The sequence below is a fragment of the Belonocnema kinseyi genome, chromosome 1, assembly GCF_010883055.1.
Source record: "Belonocnema kinseyi isolate 2016_QV_RU_SX_M_011 chromosome 1, B_treatae_v1, whole genome shotgun sequence".
NCBI classification, from domain to species: Eukaryota; Metazoa; Arthropoda; class Insecta; order Hymenoptera; family Cynipidae; genus Belonocnema; species Belonocnema kinseyi.
In genome coordinates this window covers 143,707,108-143,721,888 of record NC_046657.1, presented here as the reverse complement: position 1 = coordinate 143,721,888, position 14,781 = coordinate 143,707,108, and the positions used below count along the sequence as shown (strand labels likewise).

Genomic DNA, 14,781 nt, shown 5'->3' with positions numbered 1-14,781 from the left:
TTTCTATTAAAAAAGATAAGTTTTTGGCAAAAAGTGGAATAGATCAATTTTCAATAAAAAAAACAAATAATTTTCAAATTAAAGAAACTAATTTTCAACCTGATAGTTAAATTTTTAACCAAATAAATGAATTTTCAACCGAAAAACACGAAATCTAAACAAAATACAAAAATTCCCAAACAAATAATTTAATATTCAAAAGATATCTTTGGGGCCAAAAATGGACCAGTTAAATTTTCAGTAAGAAAAATAAATTTAATAAATTTTCAACCCAAGAAATTAATTTTTGACCACAAATAAAATAGTTAAATTTTCAGCAAAGAAATGGATTTTCAATCACAAAAGACGAAATTTCAATAAAATACCAGAATTTCCAACTAAATAATTTAATGTTCAAACAATAACTTTAGAACCAAATATAAAACAGTTAAATTTTCAGTAAAAAAAATTAATTAAATAAATTTTGAACCAAAGAAATGCATTATTGACCACAGATAAAATAGTTAAATTTTCACAAAATAAAATAAATTTTCAACCGAAAAGATCAATTTTCCATCAAGAAGATTAATTTTCTACCGAAAACGATGAATTTTTAAACAAAGTGGTTTAAATTATAACGAAAGAAAAGAATATTCAAATAAAATTATGAATAATTTAACAAAAAAATAAATTTCTATCAATAAATATAAATTTGCAACTAAATAGTCCAGTTTTCAACTAAAAAACATAAATTTTCCAGCAAAAATAAAATATTTACAGTGTATTTTGAAAAGGTGAATTTAAAAAGGACATGAATTTTCAGCTGAAGAAAGATAAATTTTCAACAAAAAATAGAACAGTTAAATTTTCAGTCAAGAAAAGTAATAAATTTTAAAGAATATAAAAACGAATTTTCAATAAAATAGTTAAATTTACATAAAAACACATAATTTTTTTAACAAAAAGATTAAATTTCTATCAAGAAAGAAAAATTTATGACAAAAAATGGAACAGTTCAATTTTCAGTTAAAAAAAAAAATTATTTTCATTTTGAAAAACTAATTTTTAAGCAAAGAAATAAATTTTCAACTAAAAAGGTAAATTTTCAACCAAGTATATTTGACTTTCAAAAAAACTTCCAACCTAATAATTAAATTTTCAGCCAAATAAATAAATTTATAAATTATAATAACTGATAATATTATAAATAATATCATATTATTTATAACATTTTTTTAATAGAGTTCAAAATTTGCTATTTTTTCGAATTTTACAACACGTTTTTAAATTTTAAGTTGCAGCTAGGCAATAATCAATTAAATTTAATACAAATCATTGCTTAACAAATTTATTATTAGTTTTCATAATATTCTCTTTGAATAATGATATAGAGTTGCGATTTTTCTGAAATATACAACTTTTTGTCCACTTTTTACTTCCAACAAGGTATCAATTCATATAATTTGACAAAATAAATTGTTTAAACAAATTATTGTTGCTTATAACTTTTCGCTTAAAGTAAGGTAATAATTTATTCAAATTAATAAATGTAAATGTTTAAACAATTTATTATTACTTTAAATTATATAATTTTCAAATAATGCTAGAAAATTGCTGTTTTTTCCCGAATTTTTCAACTTGTTCACAAATTTTCAATTAGATCGGGGCAATAATCAATTAAATTCAACAGAAATAATTGTTTAAACAATTTATTAGTATTTATATTAAAATTCTCTTAGAATAGAGTAAGAAGGTCGCGGTTTTTCTGTAATTTTCAACAAGTTTTCCAATTTCTTAAAAGGGAAATAATAATTAATTACATTTAAAAGGAATAATTGTTTAAATAATTTAATATTATTTGTCATAATATTCTCATTAAATGATGCAAGATAGTTGCGGTTTCTTCTGAAATTTTTTACTTTTTTCAACTTTTCACTTAGAGTAGGGTAATAATTAATTCAAGTCAACAAATATAATTGTTTAAAGAATTTATTATTATTTTAATTAATATTATATTAAAATAGAGTGAAGGAAGTCCCGGTTTTTTGTATTTTTCAACTTTTTTTCCAATTTTCAGTTAAAGCGTCACAATAATCAATAGAATTTGGCAGAAATAGTTTTTTTTTTAAATTTACTATTTTTTTTTATAATATTCTCTTTGAATAAGGACAGAAAATTGCATTTTTCGATAAAATTTCCACTTTTTGTCAAATTTTCAATTAAAGTGAGGTAAATAATTGATTAAAGCTAACAAAATTAATTGTAGAAACAATGCATGATTATTGTTAATAATATTAGATTTGAATAATAATAAAATAATTTGGATGGATGCTCAAAAGTTGCGTTTTTTTAAATTTTCAACATGTTTTTAAATTTTCACTAAGAGCGAGACAATACGTTCACCGGAAATAATTATTTAAACAAATCGTTATTATTTTTCATAATATTCTCTCAGAATAATAATATAAAATTGCATATTTTTAACCAAAATTGACCACTTTTTGTGAACATTTCACTTAAAGCAAGAAAAATAATTAATTATATATAACAAAATTAATTGTTTAAACAATTTATTAGTATAGATAATAATATTTGATTTAAATAATAATGAAATAATTTGAATAAATGCCAGAAAGTTGCGGTTTTTTCTGAAATTTTTAACTTGTTTTCAAATTTTCACTTAGAGCGAGGCAATAATCACTAAAATTTAACAGAAGTAATTCTTTAAACAATTTTTTATTATTTTTTATAATATTCTCTGTGAATAATTATAGAAAATTGCATTTTCATTCAAATTGTCAACTTTGTAATTTTAATTAATGTTTTAAACAATTAATTTTTTATTGTTAATAATATTCTATTTGAATAATGTCAGAAATTTGTGGATTTTTTCTGAAATATTTAACTTGTTTTCAAATTTTCCGTTAGAGCGAGACAAGAATCAATGTAATTTAATAGAAATAATTGTTTAAACATTTTTTTTATAATATTCTTTGATTAATGCTAATAAGTTTCAGTTTTTTACGATTTCTTCTTCTTCAAATGTTCAGTTAGAGTCAGGTAATAAACAATTAGATAAAAAAAATTGTTTAAATAATTTAATATTATTTTTCATAATATTCTTTGAATGATGCTAGAAAATTGCAGTTTTTTCCGAATTTTAAAACTTTTTTCAAATTTTCAATGAGAGTGAGATAATAATCAATTAAATTTAAAATAAATAATTGTTTAAATAATTTAATTTTTTTTAAATATTCTCTTTAAATAATGCTAAATAATTGCCGCTTCTTCTGAAATTTTTCAGTTTTTGTCATCTTTTCTCTTAAAGTGAAGGAATAATTAATTCATGTTAACAAACATAATTTTTTAAAGAATTTATTATTATTTATATTAATATTCTCTTAGAATAGAGTTACAATGTCGCGGTTTTTCGAATTTTTCAACTTTTTTCCAATTTTCAGTTAAAGAGACACAATAATCAATAGAATTTAACAGAAATAGTTGTTTAAACAATTTATCATTATTTTTTATAATATTCTCTTTGAATAAGGATAGAAAATTGCATTTTTCCCGAAAATTTCCACTTTTTGTCGAATTTTCAATTAAAGTGAGGTAAATAATTAATTACAGCTTACAAAATTAATTTTTGAAACAATTTGTTAGTATTTTTAATAATATTCGATTTGAATAATAATAAAATAATTTGCATAAATGCCAGAAGGTTGCGGTTTTTTCTGAAATTTTTAATTTTTTTCAAATATTCGCTGTGAATTATTCGAGAAAATTGCATTCTTTACCAAAATTGTCCACTTTTTAATTTTAATTAATTTTTTAAACAAATTATTTCTTATTGTTAATAATATTCGATGTGAATGTCAGAACTTTGCGGTTTTTTCTGAAATATATAACTTCTTTTCAAATTTTCAGTTCGAGCAAGGCAATAAGCAATTAAATTTAACAGAAATAATAGTTTAAGCAATTTATTATTATTTATTGAAATATTCTCTTCAACTAATAATAGAAAATTTCATTCTTTCTACAAATTTTCCACTTTTTATCAAATTTTCAATTAGAGTGAGGTAAATAAGTGATTAAATATAACACAATTAATTGTTTAAACAATTTATTAATATCCCTTAATATTTTATTTGAATAATAATGAAATAATTTGAATAAATGGGAGAAAGTTGCGGGTTTTCTGCAATTTTTAACTTGTTTTCAAATTTTCAGTTAGATCGAAGCAATAATCAATCAAATTTATCAGAAATAATTGTTCAAACAATTTATTTTGGTTTTATAATATTCTTTGAATAATGCTAAAAAGTTTCAGTTTTTTCAGATTTTTTCTTCTTCAAATTCTCAGTGAGAGTGAGGTAATAATGAATTAAAGTTAAAAAAATTATTTTTTAAAACAATTTATTTTGTATTGTTGATAATAATCAATTTTATTAATGCCAGAAAGTTGCGGTTCTTTTTTAAATTTTCAACTTGTTTTACATTTTCAATTAGAGCGAGGCAATAATCAATTAAATCTAAAAAAAAATTGTTTAAACAATTTATTATTATTGCTTTAAATAATATTATCCTTGAATAATTCTCTTAGATAATTGCTAGAAAGCTTGCGGTTGATTGTGAATTTTTTTTATTTATGCCTTTTTATTGCCTATAATAATAAATTGTTTAAACAATGTATGCAAAAATCTAGTTATCAGTAGATAGTCCCTTACCTATTAGAAACAATTTTTATTTCAAAGACCGCAACAAAATTATAATTAACGCCAAAATCTCGCAAAAGCCATTTTTTCACTTATGGGGTTTTTCGGGACCCCATAAAACGGATTAAAGGGTTGATAATTAAAAAATAATTATTCATTTGTATTCTCTAGCTAATTAATATTGACAATTCCAAATAAAATTTACAACGTATTTTATTTTTATGGAAAATATTTTTTTTTTGGTTTGCTAAACATCTAAATATAATTTTTTATATAAAGAATTAATTTTTTTCATGGATTCAAACCAATTTCGGGCCGATAAGCATAAAAATTAAATAAAGCCCAAATATACGATAAATAATTAACATCATTTTAAATTTATATAAGCATATCGGTGTCTTGACTGACAAAATAAATAAATAAATTTTTTATTTTTCTTATTAATCATTATCTAATAAATAAATAAAAAATAAATGAAAACCTACTTGGATTTGGTATTTCAGAGGCACATATTCTAAGTCTTTCCTTAAAACTGGCTGATCACTCATATTTTTTTCGAGATCATTAATCATTGTACAGAGTTGTTCAAAAGAACAGGAATTCGGTTCAATCACATTTTGGTTACAATCATTAGTCTTTGTTAATTCTTTGTGAATATTTTTAAACATCTCGATTGTAACATTTTCACTTTCGAGATCCTTTAAATTTGGTTCTACCGGATTTAACTTTTTTGAAGAGAGAGGTGGTTTTGAGAGCAGTTTTGGATGCACTATATTAACCATCGTGTTCATTATTTAATTTTTTTTTAACTTATTATTTAGAGGAATAATTAAATTAATTTTTTTGGACTGTAAAAAACTGGTTTGTTGTGGTTGTTCGTGGGGTTATAGACACATACTGTGGCTGGGAAAATGGAATTTGGATTTGTTTGGATTACCGGAAGTTGGTTGTTATGGTGACTAAAGGGGTGCTGAGTCGTTCATCCATGCATTCAAATTTAGGGGCGATTAAATCATTAGTTTTATTTAGGATTTAATAGATTCAAATTCAACCAAAAACTATTAAATTTTATACAAAAATTAATTATTTTATGTTATTAATTTTATAGAAAATCAACTAGTTGAATTAAACAAAAAACTTTTTTTTCCAAAATAGTTCAATTTTCGACCAAGAAAGAGGACTTTTTCAAAATAGTTGAATTTCGAAACTAAAAAAATTCATTCTTAACCAAATGGTTCATTTTCCAACGAAAAAATATTTAAATTGAGCAAAAAACAAACCATTTTTGTTTTAAATAGTTCAATTTTTGACCAAAGAAAAAAAGGCTTCATCCACGAAGTTGAATTTTTCAATCTAAAAAAATTGATTAATAACCAAATGGCTGATTTTCCAACAAATATATCAAAATTCAGCAAAAATTAAACTAATTTTTTTTCATCAATAGTTCAATAGTTTTCTACAAAAGAAAAACGACTTCATCAAAGAAGATAAATTTTCTACTAAAAAAGAATTTTCAACCAATTGGCTAAAATTAAAAAAGACTAAAATTCGGCAAGCAACTGTTGAATTAAACGAAAAAACATTGTTTAACAGAATAGTTGAATTTTTAAACTAATGAAATTCTTTCTTAACCAAATGATTAATTTTACAACAAAAAAGATTAACATTCAGCAAAAAACAGGAGAATTTTAAAATAAATAAGATTCAACAACAAAAATGTTGTATTTTTAAAAAAATTATATATTTTTTACGAAAAGAGGACTGCAATAAATTTGCTGAATTTTTAAAACTAAAAAATTTATTTTCAACCAAATGGTTAATTTTCTGCAAAGAAGATTAAGGTTCAGCAAAAAATAATGAAATTTTCAACCAGTTGAATTTAACGCAATTTTTTTTCTTTTTAAAAAATTAGTTTGTTTTCGATCAAAAAGACGACTTTATCAAAGTAGTTAAATTTTCAACCAAAAAATTAATTCTTAATCAAATGGCTAATTTTCAATAAAAAGAAAAGGTTATAATTCGGCAAAAAATAGTCGAATGGAACGACATTTTGTTCTAAAAAAATAGTTTATTTTAGACCAGTAAAGACAACTTTATCAAAAGAGATGAATTTTCAACCTAAAAAGATGCGCTATGAATCAAATGGCTAATCTTCCAACCAAAAAGATTAAAATTCAGTAAAAACAGTTAAATTTTCAGCCAGTTGAATGAAATGAAAAACAAATTTTTGTAAACAAAGTTGTTTATTTTTTACCAAAAAGACGACTGTAACAAAGTACTTAAATTTTCAAACTAAGAAAATTAATTTCCAACCAAATGGCTAATATTGGAACAAAAAATATTACAATTGAGCAAAAAACAGTTGAATTTTCAACCAGTTCAATTAAATGATTTTTTGTTTGTTGAAAAAATAATTTATTTTGGATCGAAAGAAGACGATTTAACAAACTAGTTATATTTTCAATCCAAAAAATGTATTTCCAACCAAATGGCTAATCTTAAAAAAAAACTATTAAAATTTAGCAAGAACAGTTCAATTGAACAAAATAAAATTTTATTTTAGCAAAATAGTACAATTTTCGAGCAATAAGCTCGACTTTTTTCAAAGTAGTTGAATTTTGAAACTAATAAAATTCTTTCTTAACCAAATTGCTAATTTTCCAACAAAAAAGACTAAAATTCAGCAAAAACCCCTTGGATTAAATGAAAAATTTGTGTTTTAAACAAATATTTTATTTTCGAACAAAAGATACTTCATCAAAATAGCGGAGTTTTCGAACTTTTAAAATTATTTCTTAACCAAATGGCAATTTTTCAACGAAAAAAATAATTAAAATTCAGCAAAAAATAGTTGAATTAAACAAAAAATTAATTTTTAACAAAATCGTTTATTTTCGACCAAAAAACGTCTTCATCAAAATATTTGAATTTTCGTACTAATAAAATTCTTTCTTAACCAAATAGCTAATTTTTGAAGGAAAAAAAATGAAAATTCAGCAAAAAATAGTTGAATCAAACAAAAAAATTTTATTTTTAACAAAATCGATTATTTTCGACCAAAAAAACGTCTTCATCAAAATAGTTGAATTTTTCAATTAATAAAATTCTTTCTTAACCAAATGGCTAATTTTCCAACGAAAAAAATTTAAACTGAACAAAAAACAGTTGAATTGAACCATAAATTTGTATTTTAACCAAATATTTCATTTTTGAACAAAAGATACTTCATCAAAATAGCGGAATTTTCGAACTTATAAAATTCTTTCTTAACCAAATGGCAATTTTCCAACGAAAAAATTAATTAAAGCTCAACAAAAAATTTGATTTTTAACAAAATAGTTTATTTTCGACCAAAAAAATGTGTTCATCAAAATAGTTGAATTTTTTAACTAAAAAAATTTTCCATAACCAAATAGATAATTTTCCAACAGAAAAGTCTAAAATTCAGAAAAAAAGTTGAATTTTGAGACAACCAAAATTCTGTAATTTAAACAGTTGAACTTTTAACAAGTTTAATTAAACCAAATTTTTTTTTAAAATAGGTTAAATTTTCCACCAAAAAAAGACGGCTTTATCAAAGTCGTTAAGCCTTCAGCCTAAAAACATGTATTTTTAAACAAATGGCTAATCTTTCAACAAAAACGATTGCAACTGAGTAAAAAACAGTTGAATTAAATAAAAATTTCGTTTGCAAAATAGTTTTTTAATTTTCGACCAAAAAATACGGGTTTGTAAAAGTAAAAATTTAATAAATTTAAATTGGAGAAACAAAAACAAAAAAACTCCTATTGTAATCTGATAAAAAAATTTGAAAAAAATTAATTTTCGGTCAAAAATAAAAAAGAGGAAATAAAAATAAGAAGACAGCCAACCACATCCCCTTTCTTATTTTTTCTTTTTTTCGTCTTCTTTATTTTTACTACCATCAAATTACAATATTATAACATTCAAAAAAAAAATTGCATTGCCAAATAATGCAATTTTAATGCAATTTTTATTTTTTTATTTTCATTTTGAATTTTATTATATTGTAATTTGATGGCAATAAAAATAAAAAAGACGAAAGAAAGAAAAAAGAAGGAAGGGGATTTTTTATTTTTGACCGAAAATTAATTTTTTTTTCAATTTTTTTCAGATTACAACAGGAGTTTTTTGTTTGCTAAACAAATGGCTAATATTCCAACAGAAAATATTGCGATTCAACCAAAAAGAGTTCAATTTTTAACCAGTTGAATCAAACAAAAAATCTTTTTTAGCAAAATATTTTCGAAAAAAAAAATAAGTACTAAAATGCATAAAAAAAAACAGTTGAATTTAAGGAAAAAAATTTTTTCCTCAGAATAGTTAAATTGTCAAGCAAAAAAAGATGACTAAAACGAAATAGTTGAATATTCAAAAATAAAAAAATTAATTCTTAATCAAATGGCTACCAAATGGATAATTTTCAATAATAATTAAAAAAGGAGATTAAAATCAGAAAAAAACTGTTTAATTTTAAAACGATTGAAATTCAACAGAAAAAGTTGAATTAAACTAATTCTTTTTTTTGTAACAAAATAGTTCAATTTACGAGCAACAAAGGTAATTTTATCAAATTAGTTAAGCCTTCAGCCTAAAAAAATGCATTTTGCTCTAAAAATTGCTAAAAAAAAATGAAATTCAGTAAAAAAAAACAGTTAAACTAAACAATTTTTTTTGCAAAATATTTTTTTTATTTACGACCAAAAAAACACGATTTTGTCAAAGTAGTTGAATTTTCGGCTTAGAATGATTCACTTTTAACCAAATGGCTGAATTTCCAACAAAAAATATTGCAATTCAACCAAAAAGAGTTCAATTTTTAACCAGTTGAATTGAACAAAAATCTGCCCGCCCGCGCATCTGGACCTTTTAAAATTAAGACATAAAACATCCACTGATGTAATTTTGTGATTGTGAACTCTCTTTTGTTAAAGCTCTTTTGACTTATTTTGCTTATACAAATATTGCAAAATAAAGCAAAAATTGTATTTATCATGATTATTTTAATATTTGTTTCTTATTTTGTTCTAAATTACATTTTAAGCTGCGCTGAAAAATGTATCATTTCAATAAATTTATATAATTACAATTCATAATATGCATGAAATTTGAATCATACTATTTTTTTTAATCTTGTTTTTTACAATTAAAGAAAAACTACTGCGCATATGCGCAGTCTTTTTCCGAAAAATTTATTTTTAATTTTTAATCTTATTTTTTACGATTGACGGAAAATCTACTCGTCCTATCTAAAAATGATTAATAATAAATGTATAGATCTTTTTAGGCGAACAACTTTTATCTGTTAATTTTAGTTCGTACCTTGTGTCGCTTTTTAAAAAAAAATTAATTTTTTTATTTTGAACGTTATTTTTTACAACTCGAGCAAAAACTACGTGTCATATCAAAAATTATTCTTAAAATCTTAAAATGTTAATTTAGATTTTTTTGGATTTTGAAAATGCTCTAACTCTGATAATTTTTTTTATAGAAAAAAGTCATCAGGATAAATTGTTTCAGTTTCTGAGTGATGTGAATAACCGTTCATAGAATTTTCAAATCTTGAAAAAATGTGGTCTCAAAACTCGGAGATTTTATGAAAACCGACAAAGTGAAATTTTACATAAAACCAATACCTTCTCATTAGGATGAGAATGTAAAAAATCTTTTTTTAGCCAAATAGTTTAATTGTCAAAAAAAGGACTTCATTAAAATAGTGGAAATTTCAATTTTGAAAAATGTGTTCTTAACCAAATGGAAAATTTCCCCCCCCAAAAAATTAAAATTCAACAAAAAAACAGTTAAATTAAACGATTTTTTTAGGCAAAATAGTTTATCTACGACAAAAAAACATTTAACTAAATAGTTACATTTTCAAATTATTAAAATTCTTTCTTAACCAAATTGCTAATTTTCAGAAAAAAGGATTAAAATTCGGCAAAAAACAGTTGAATTTTAAAACATTGAAATTCAGCAAAAAACCGTTGAACTTCCAACCAGTAGAATTAAATGAAATTTTTTAAACAAAATAGTTCAACTTTCGATTAAAAAAGGCGAATTCATAAAAATATTGGAATTGTCCACCTAAAAAAAATACATCTTCTACCAAAGGAATAATCTTTCAACAAAAAAGATTTAAATTCAGAAAAAAAACAGTTGAATTAAAGGAAAAACATTTTTTTTAGCAAATTATTTCAATTAAAAAAAGGCGATTGCATCAAAGTATTTAAATTTTCAAAGTTAAAATATGCACTTTCAACCTAATACCTACCTTTTCAACAAAAAAGATATAAATTTAGCAAAAAGCAGTTGAAATATACTAAAAAATTAATTTTTAACCAAATGGCTACATTTTCCAAGAAAAAAGATTAAAATTCAGAAAATATTGATATTTAAACCAGTTAAATTAAACGAATTTTTTTGCAATCTTGACCAAATGTCTAACGTTTTAGAAAGAAGATTAAAATTAAGAAAAAAAGAAGTCAAATTTTCAACAATTTGAATTAAACGAAATTTTTTTTTCTTTTTAACAAAGTAGTCTCTTTTCGACCAAAAATATGACTTTTTCAAAGTCGTTGAATTTTCAACCAAAAACAATACACTTTCAAACAAATGGCTAATTTTCGAACTAAAAAATTAAAATTCAGCAAAAAAAATGGAATTTTTAACCAGTTGAATTAAAACAACTTTTTCAGCAAAAAACTGTTAATTGAACCATTTTTTGAGAGAAATAGTTCAATTTTCGATCAAAAAAATGACTTCATAAAAATAGTCGAATTTTCCTGAAACAAATGCATTTTCCACCAAATGTATAATCTTTAAAAAAATCAAATTCAGCAAAAAAGATGAATTATCAACAAATTGAATTAAGAAAAAAAAGATTTTTTTCAGAAAAATAATTTTTAAAAAAGGCTAAGTAAACTAAACTTAAAATTTAAAAAAGTCATTCTCGGCCAAGAAGCTAATTATCCAACAAAAAATATCAAAATTCAGCAAAAAACAGTTGAATTAAACAATAAACTTGTTGCAGCAAAATAGTTTAATTTTCGACCCTAAAAAGAGGATTTCATTAAAATAGTTGAATTTTTAAATTTAAAAAATTAATTCTTAACCAAATGGTCAAATTTAGAACAAAAAAGTTCAAAAAATTCAGTAAAAAATAGTTGGATTTCCAACCTGCTGAAGTAAACAAAAAAATTTGTATTAACAAAATGTTTCGATTTTCGACCGAAAAATATGACTGTATCAAAATAGTTAAATTTTCAATCTGGAGAAATTCATTTCCAATCACATAGCTAATCTTCCAAGCAAAAAGATTAAAATTCAACAAAAAATGTTTACATTTTCAACCAGATGAATTAGATAAAAAAACATTTTTTAGAAAAATAGTTCAATTTTCGACCAAAAAAGACGAATTTATCAAAGCAGTTTAATTTCCAACCCAAAAAAATAATTCTTAACCAAATGGCTTATCTTCAAAACAAAGGATTAAAATTCAGAAAAAACGGTTAAATCAAACGAATTTTGTTTAACATAATAGGTCAATTGTCGACCAAAAAGGCGAAGTGATCAAAGTAGTTTAATTTTCAACCCCAAAAAATTCATTCCTAACTAAATGGCTGATCTCCAAAAAAAAAATTAAAAAATTAAAAAAAAGGATTAAAATTCAGAAAAAAAACAGTTAAATTAAGTGGCATTTTTTTAAAAACAAAATAGGTCAATTGTCGAAGAAAAAAGAGGAATCGATCAAAGTAATTTAATTTTCAACCCAAACAAATTCATTCAGAACTATACGGCTTATCTTCAAAAAAAAAGAAAAGAAAGAGGATTAAAATTCAGAAAAAAAGGTTGACAAATTTTTTTTAGCAAAATAATTCAATTTTTGACGAAAAAAGACGAATTTATCAAAGCAGTTTAATTTTCAAGCCAAAAAAATATTTCTTAACCAAATTGCGGATCTTCAAAAAAGAAAAGAAAAAAAGGATTAAAATTCAGAAAAAAAAACAGTTAAATTAAACGATTTGTTTTTACAAAATAGGTTAGTTGTCAACCAAAAAAGACGAATTGATCGAAGTAATTTAATTTTCAACCCAAAAAAATAATTCTTAACCAAATGGCTGATCTTCAAAAATAAAAAAGATTAAAATTCAGAAAAAAACAGTTAAATTAAACGAATTTTTTTTCACGTAATTGGTCAATTGTCGACCAAAAAAGACAAATTGATCTAAGTTGTTTAATTTTCAACGTAAAAAATGCATTCTTGACTAAATAGCTGATCTCCAAAAAAAGGATTAAAATTCAGAAAAAAGAAGTTACATTAAATGACATTTTTTTAAAAACAAAATAGGTAAATTGTCGACCAAAAAAGAGGAATTGATCAAAGTAGTTTAATTTTCAACCCAAACAATTTTATTCATAACTAAAGGGCTAATCTTAAAAAAAAAGGATTAAAATTCAGAAAAAAAGGTTGATTTTTTTTTTAGCAAAATAGTTCAATTTTCCACCAAAAACGATGAATTTATCAAAGCAGTTTAATTTTCAAGCCAAAAAAATATTTTTTAACCAAATTTCTGATCTTCAAAAAAAGAAAAAAAGGATTAAAATTCAGAAAAAAGTTTAAATTAAACGAACATTTTTTTTAACGAAACAGGTCAATTTTGGACCAAAAAAGACGAATTTATCAAAGCAGTTTAGTTTTCAACCCAAATAATAATTCTTAACCAAATGGCTGATCTTCAAAAAAAAAAGAATTAAAATTGAAAAAAAAACAGTTAAATTTAACGAATTTTGTTTTAAACAAAACAGGTCAATTTGCGACCAAAAAAGACGAATTGATCAAAGTAGTTTTATTTTCAATCCAAAAAAATCCATTCTTAACTAAATGGCTGATCTCCAAAAAAAATAAATAAATTAAAAACGGGATTAAAATTCAGAAAAAAAGGTTGAAATTTTTTTTTTAGCAAAATAGTTGGATTTTCGACCAAAAACGACGAATTTATCAAAGCAGTTTAATTTTCAAGCCAAAAAAAATATTTTTTGACCAAATTTCTGATCTTCAAAAAAAGAAAAAAAGGATTAAAATTCAGAAAAAAGTTTAAATTAAACGAACATTTTTTTTAACGAAACAGGTCAATTTTGGACCAAAAAAGACGAATTTATCAAAGCAGTTTAGTTTTCAACCCAAATAATAATTCTTAACCAAATGGCTGATCTTCAAAAAAAAAAGAATTAAAATTAAAAAAAAAACAGTTAAATTTAACGAATTTTGTTTTAAACAAAACAGTTCAATTATCGACCAAAAAAGACGAATTGATCAAAGCAGTTTAATTTTCCAGGCAAAAAAATATTTCTTAACCAAATGGCTGATCTTCAAAAGAAAAAAATTAAAATTCAGAAAAAAAACAGTTCAATTAAATGATATTTTTAAAAAACAAAATAGGTCAATTGTCGACCAAAAAACAGGAATTGATCATAGTAGTTTAATTTTCAACCCAAAAAAATGCATTCTTAACTAAATGTCTGATCTCCAAAAAAAAATTAAAAAGAAGATTAAAATTCAGAAAAAAGGTTGAAAGTTTTTTTTTAGCAAAATAGTTCAATTTTCGACCAATAAAGACGAATTTATTAAAGCAGTTTAATTTTCCAGGCAAAAAAATATTTTTTAACCAAATGGCTGATCTTAAAAAAAAGGACCAGTTAAATTTAACGAATTGTTTTTTAAACAAAATAAGTCAATTTTCGACCAGAAAAGACGAATTGATCGAAGTAGTTTAATTTTCAATCTCAAAAAATTCATTCTTAACTAAATGGCTGATTTTCAAAAAAAGAAGAAAAAAAAGGATTAAAATTCAGAAAAAAAATTTCAATGCACTTTTAACTAAATGAATAATTTTCCAATTTAAAGTATTACAATTGAACCAAAAACAGTTGAATAAAATGAAATTTTTGTTTTAACAAAATAGAAAAAACTTTAATTTGAAGTACTTGAATTTTCAACGTAAAAAGATGCATTTTTTACCCAAAAAGATGCACTTTCAACCAAAATTGTTAATCGTTCGAAAAAAAT

General features: G+C 22.7%; 1 protein-coding gene across 1 annotated transcript in view; it reads right to left on the bottom strand.

Moving 5' to 3' along the window:
• The window catches only part of LOC117172819 (centrosomal protein of 131 kDa), a 34,685-nt gene extending 29,120 nt beyond the window's left edge, over window positions 1-5,565 (bottom strand). Inside the window, exon 1 of the mRNA XM_033361064.1 lies at window positions 5,180-5,565. Within this exon, the coding sequence (XP_033216955.1) occupies window positions 5,180-5,485 (306 nt within the window). The 5' untranslated portion in view covers window positions 5,486-5,565. The remainder of the gene's footprint in view (window positions 1-5,179) is intronic.
• Window positions 5,566-14,781: the final 9,216 nt, after the last annotated feature.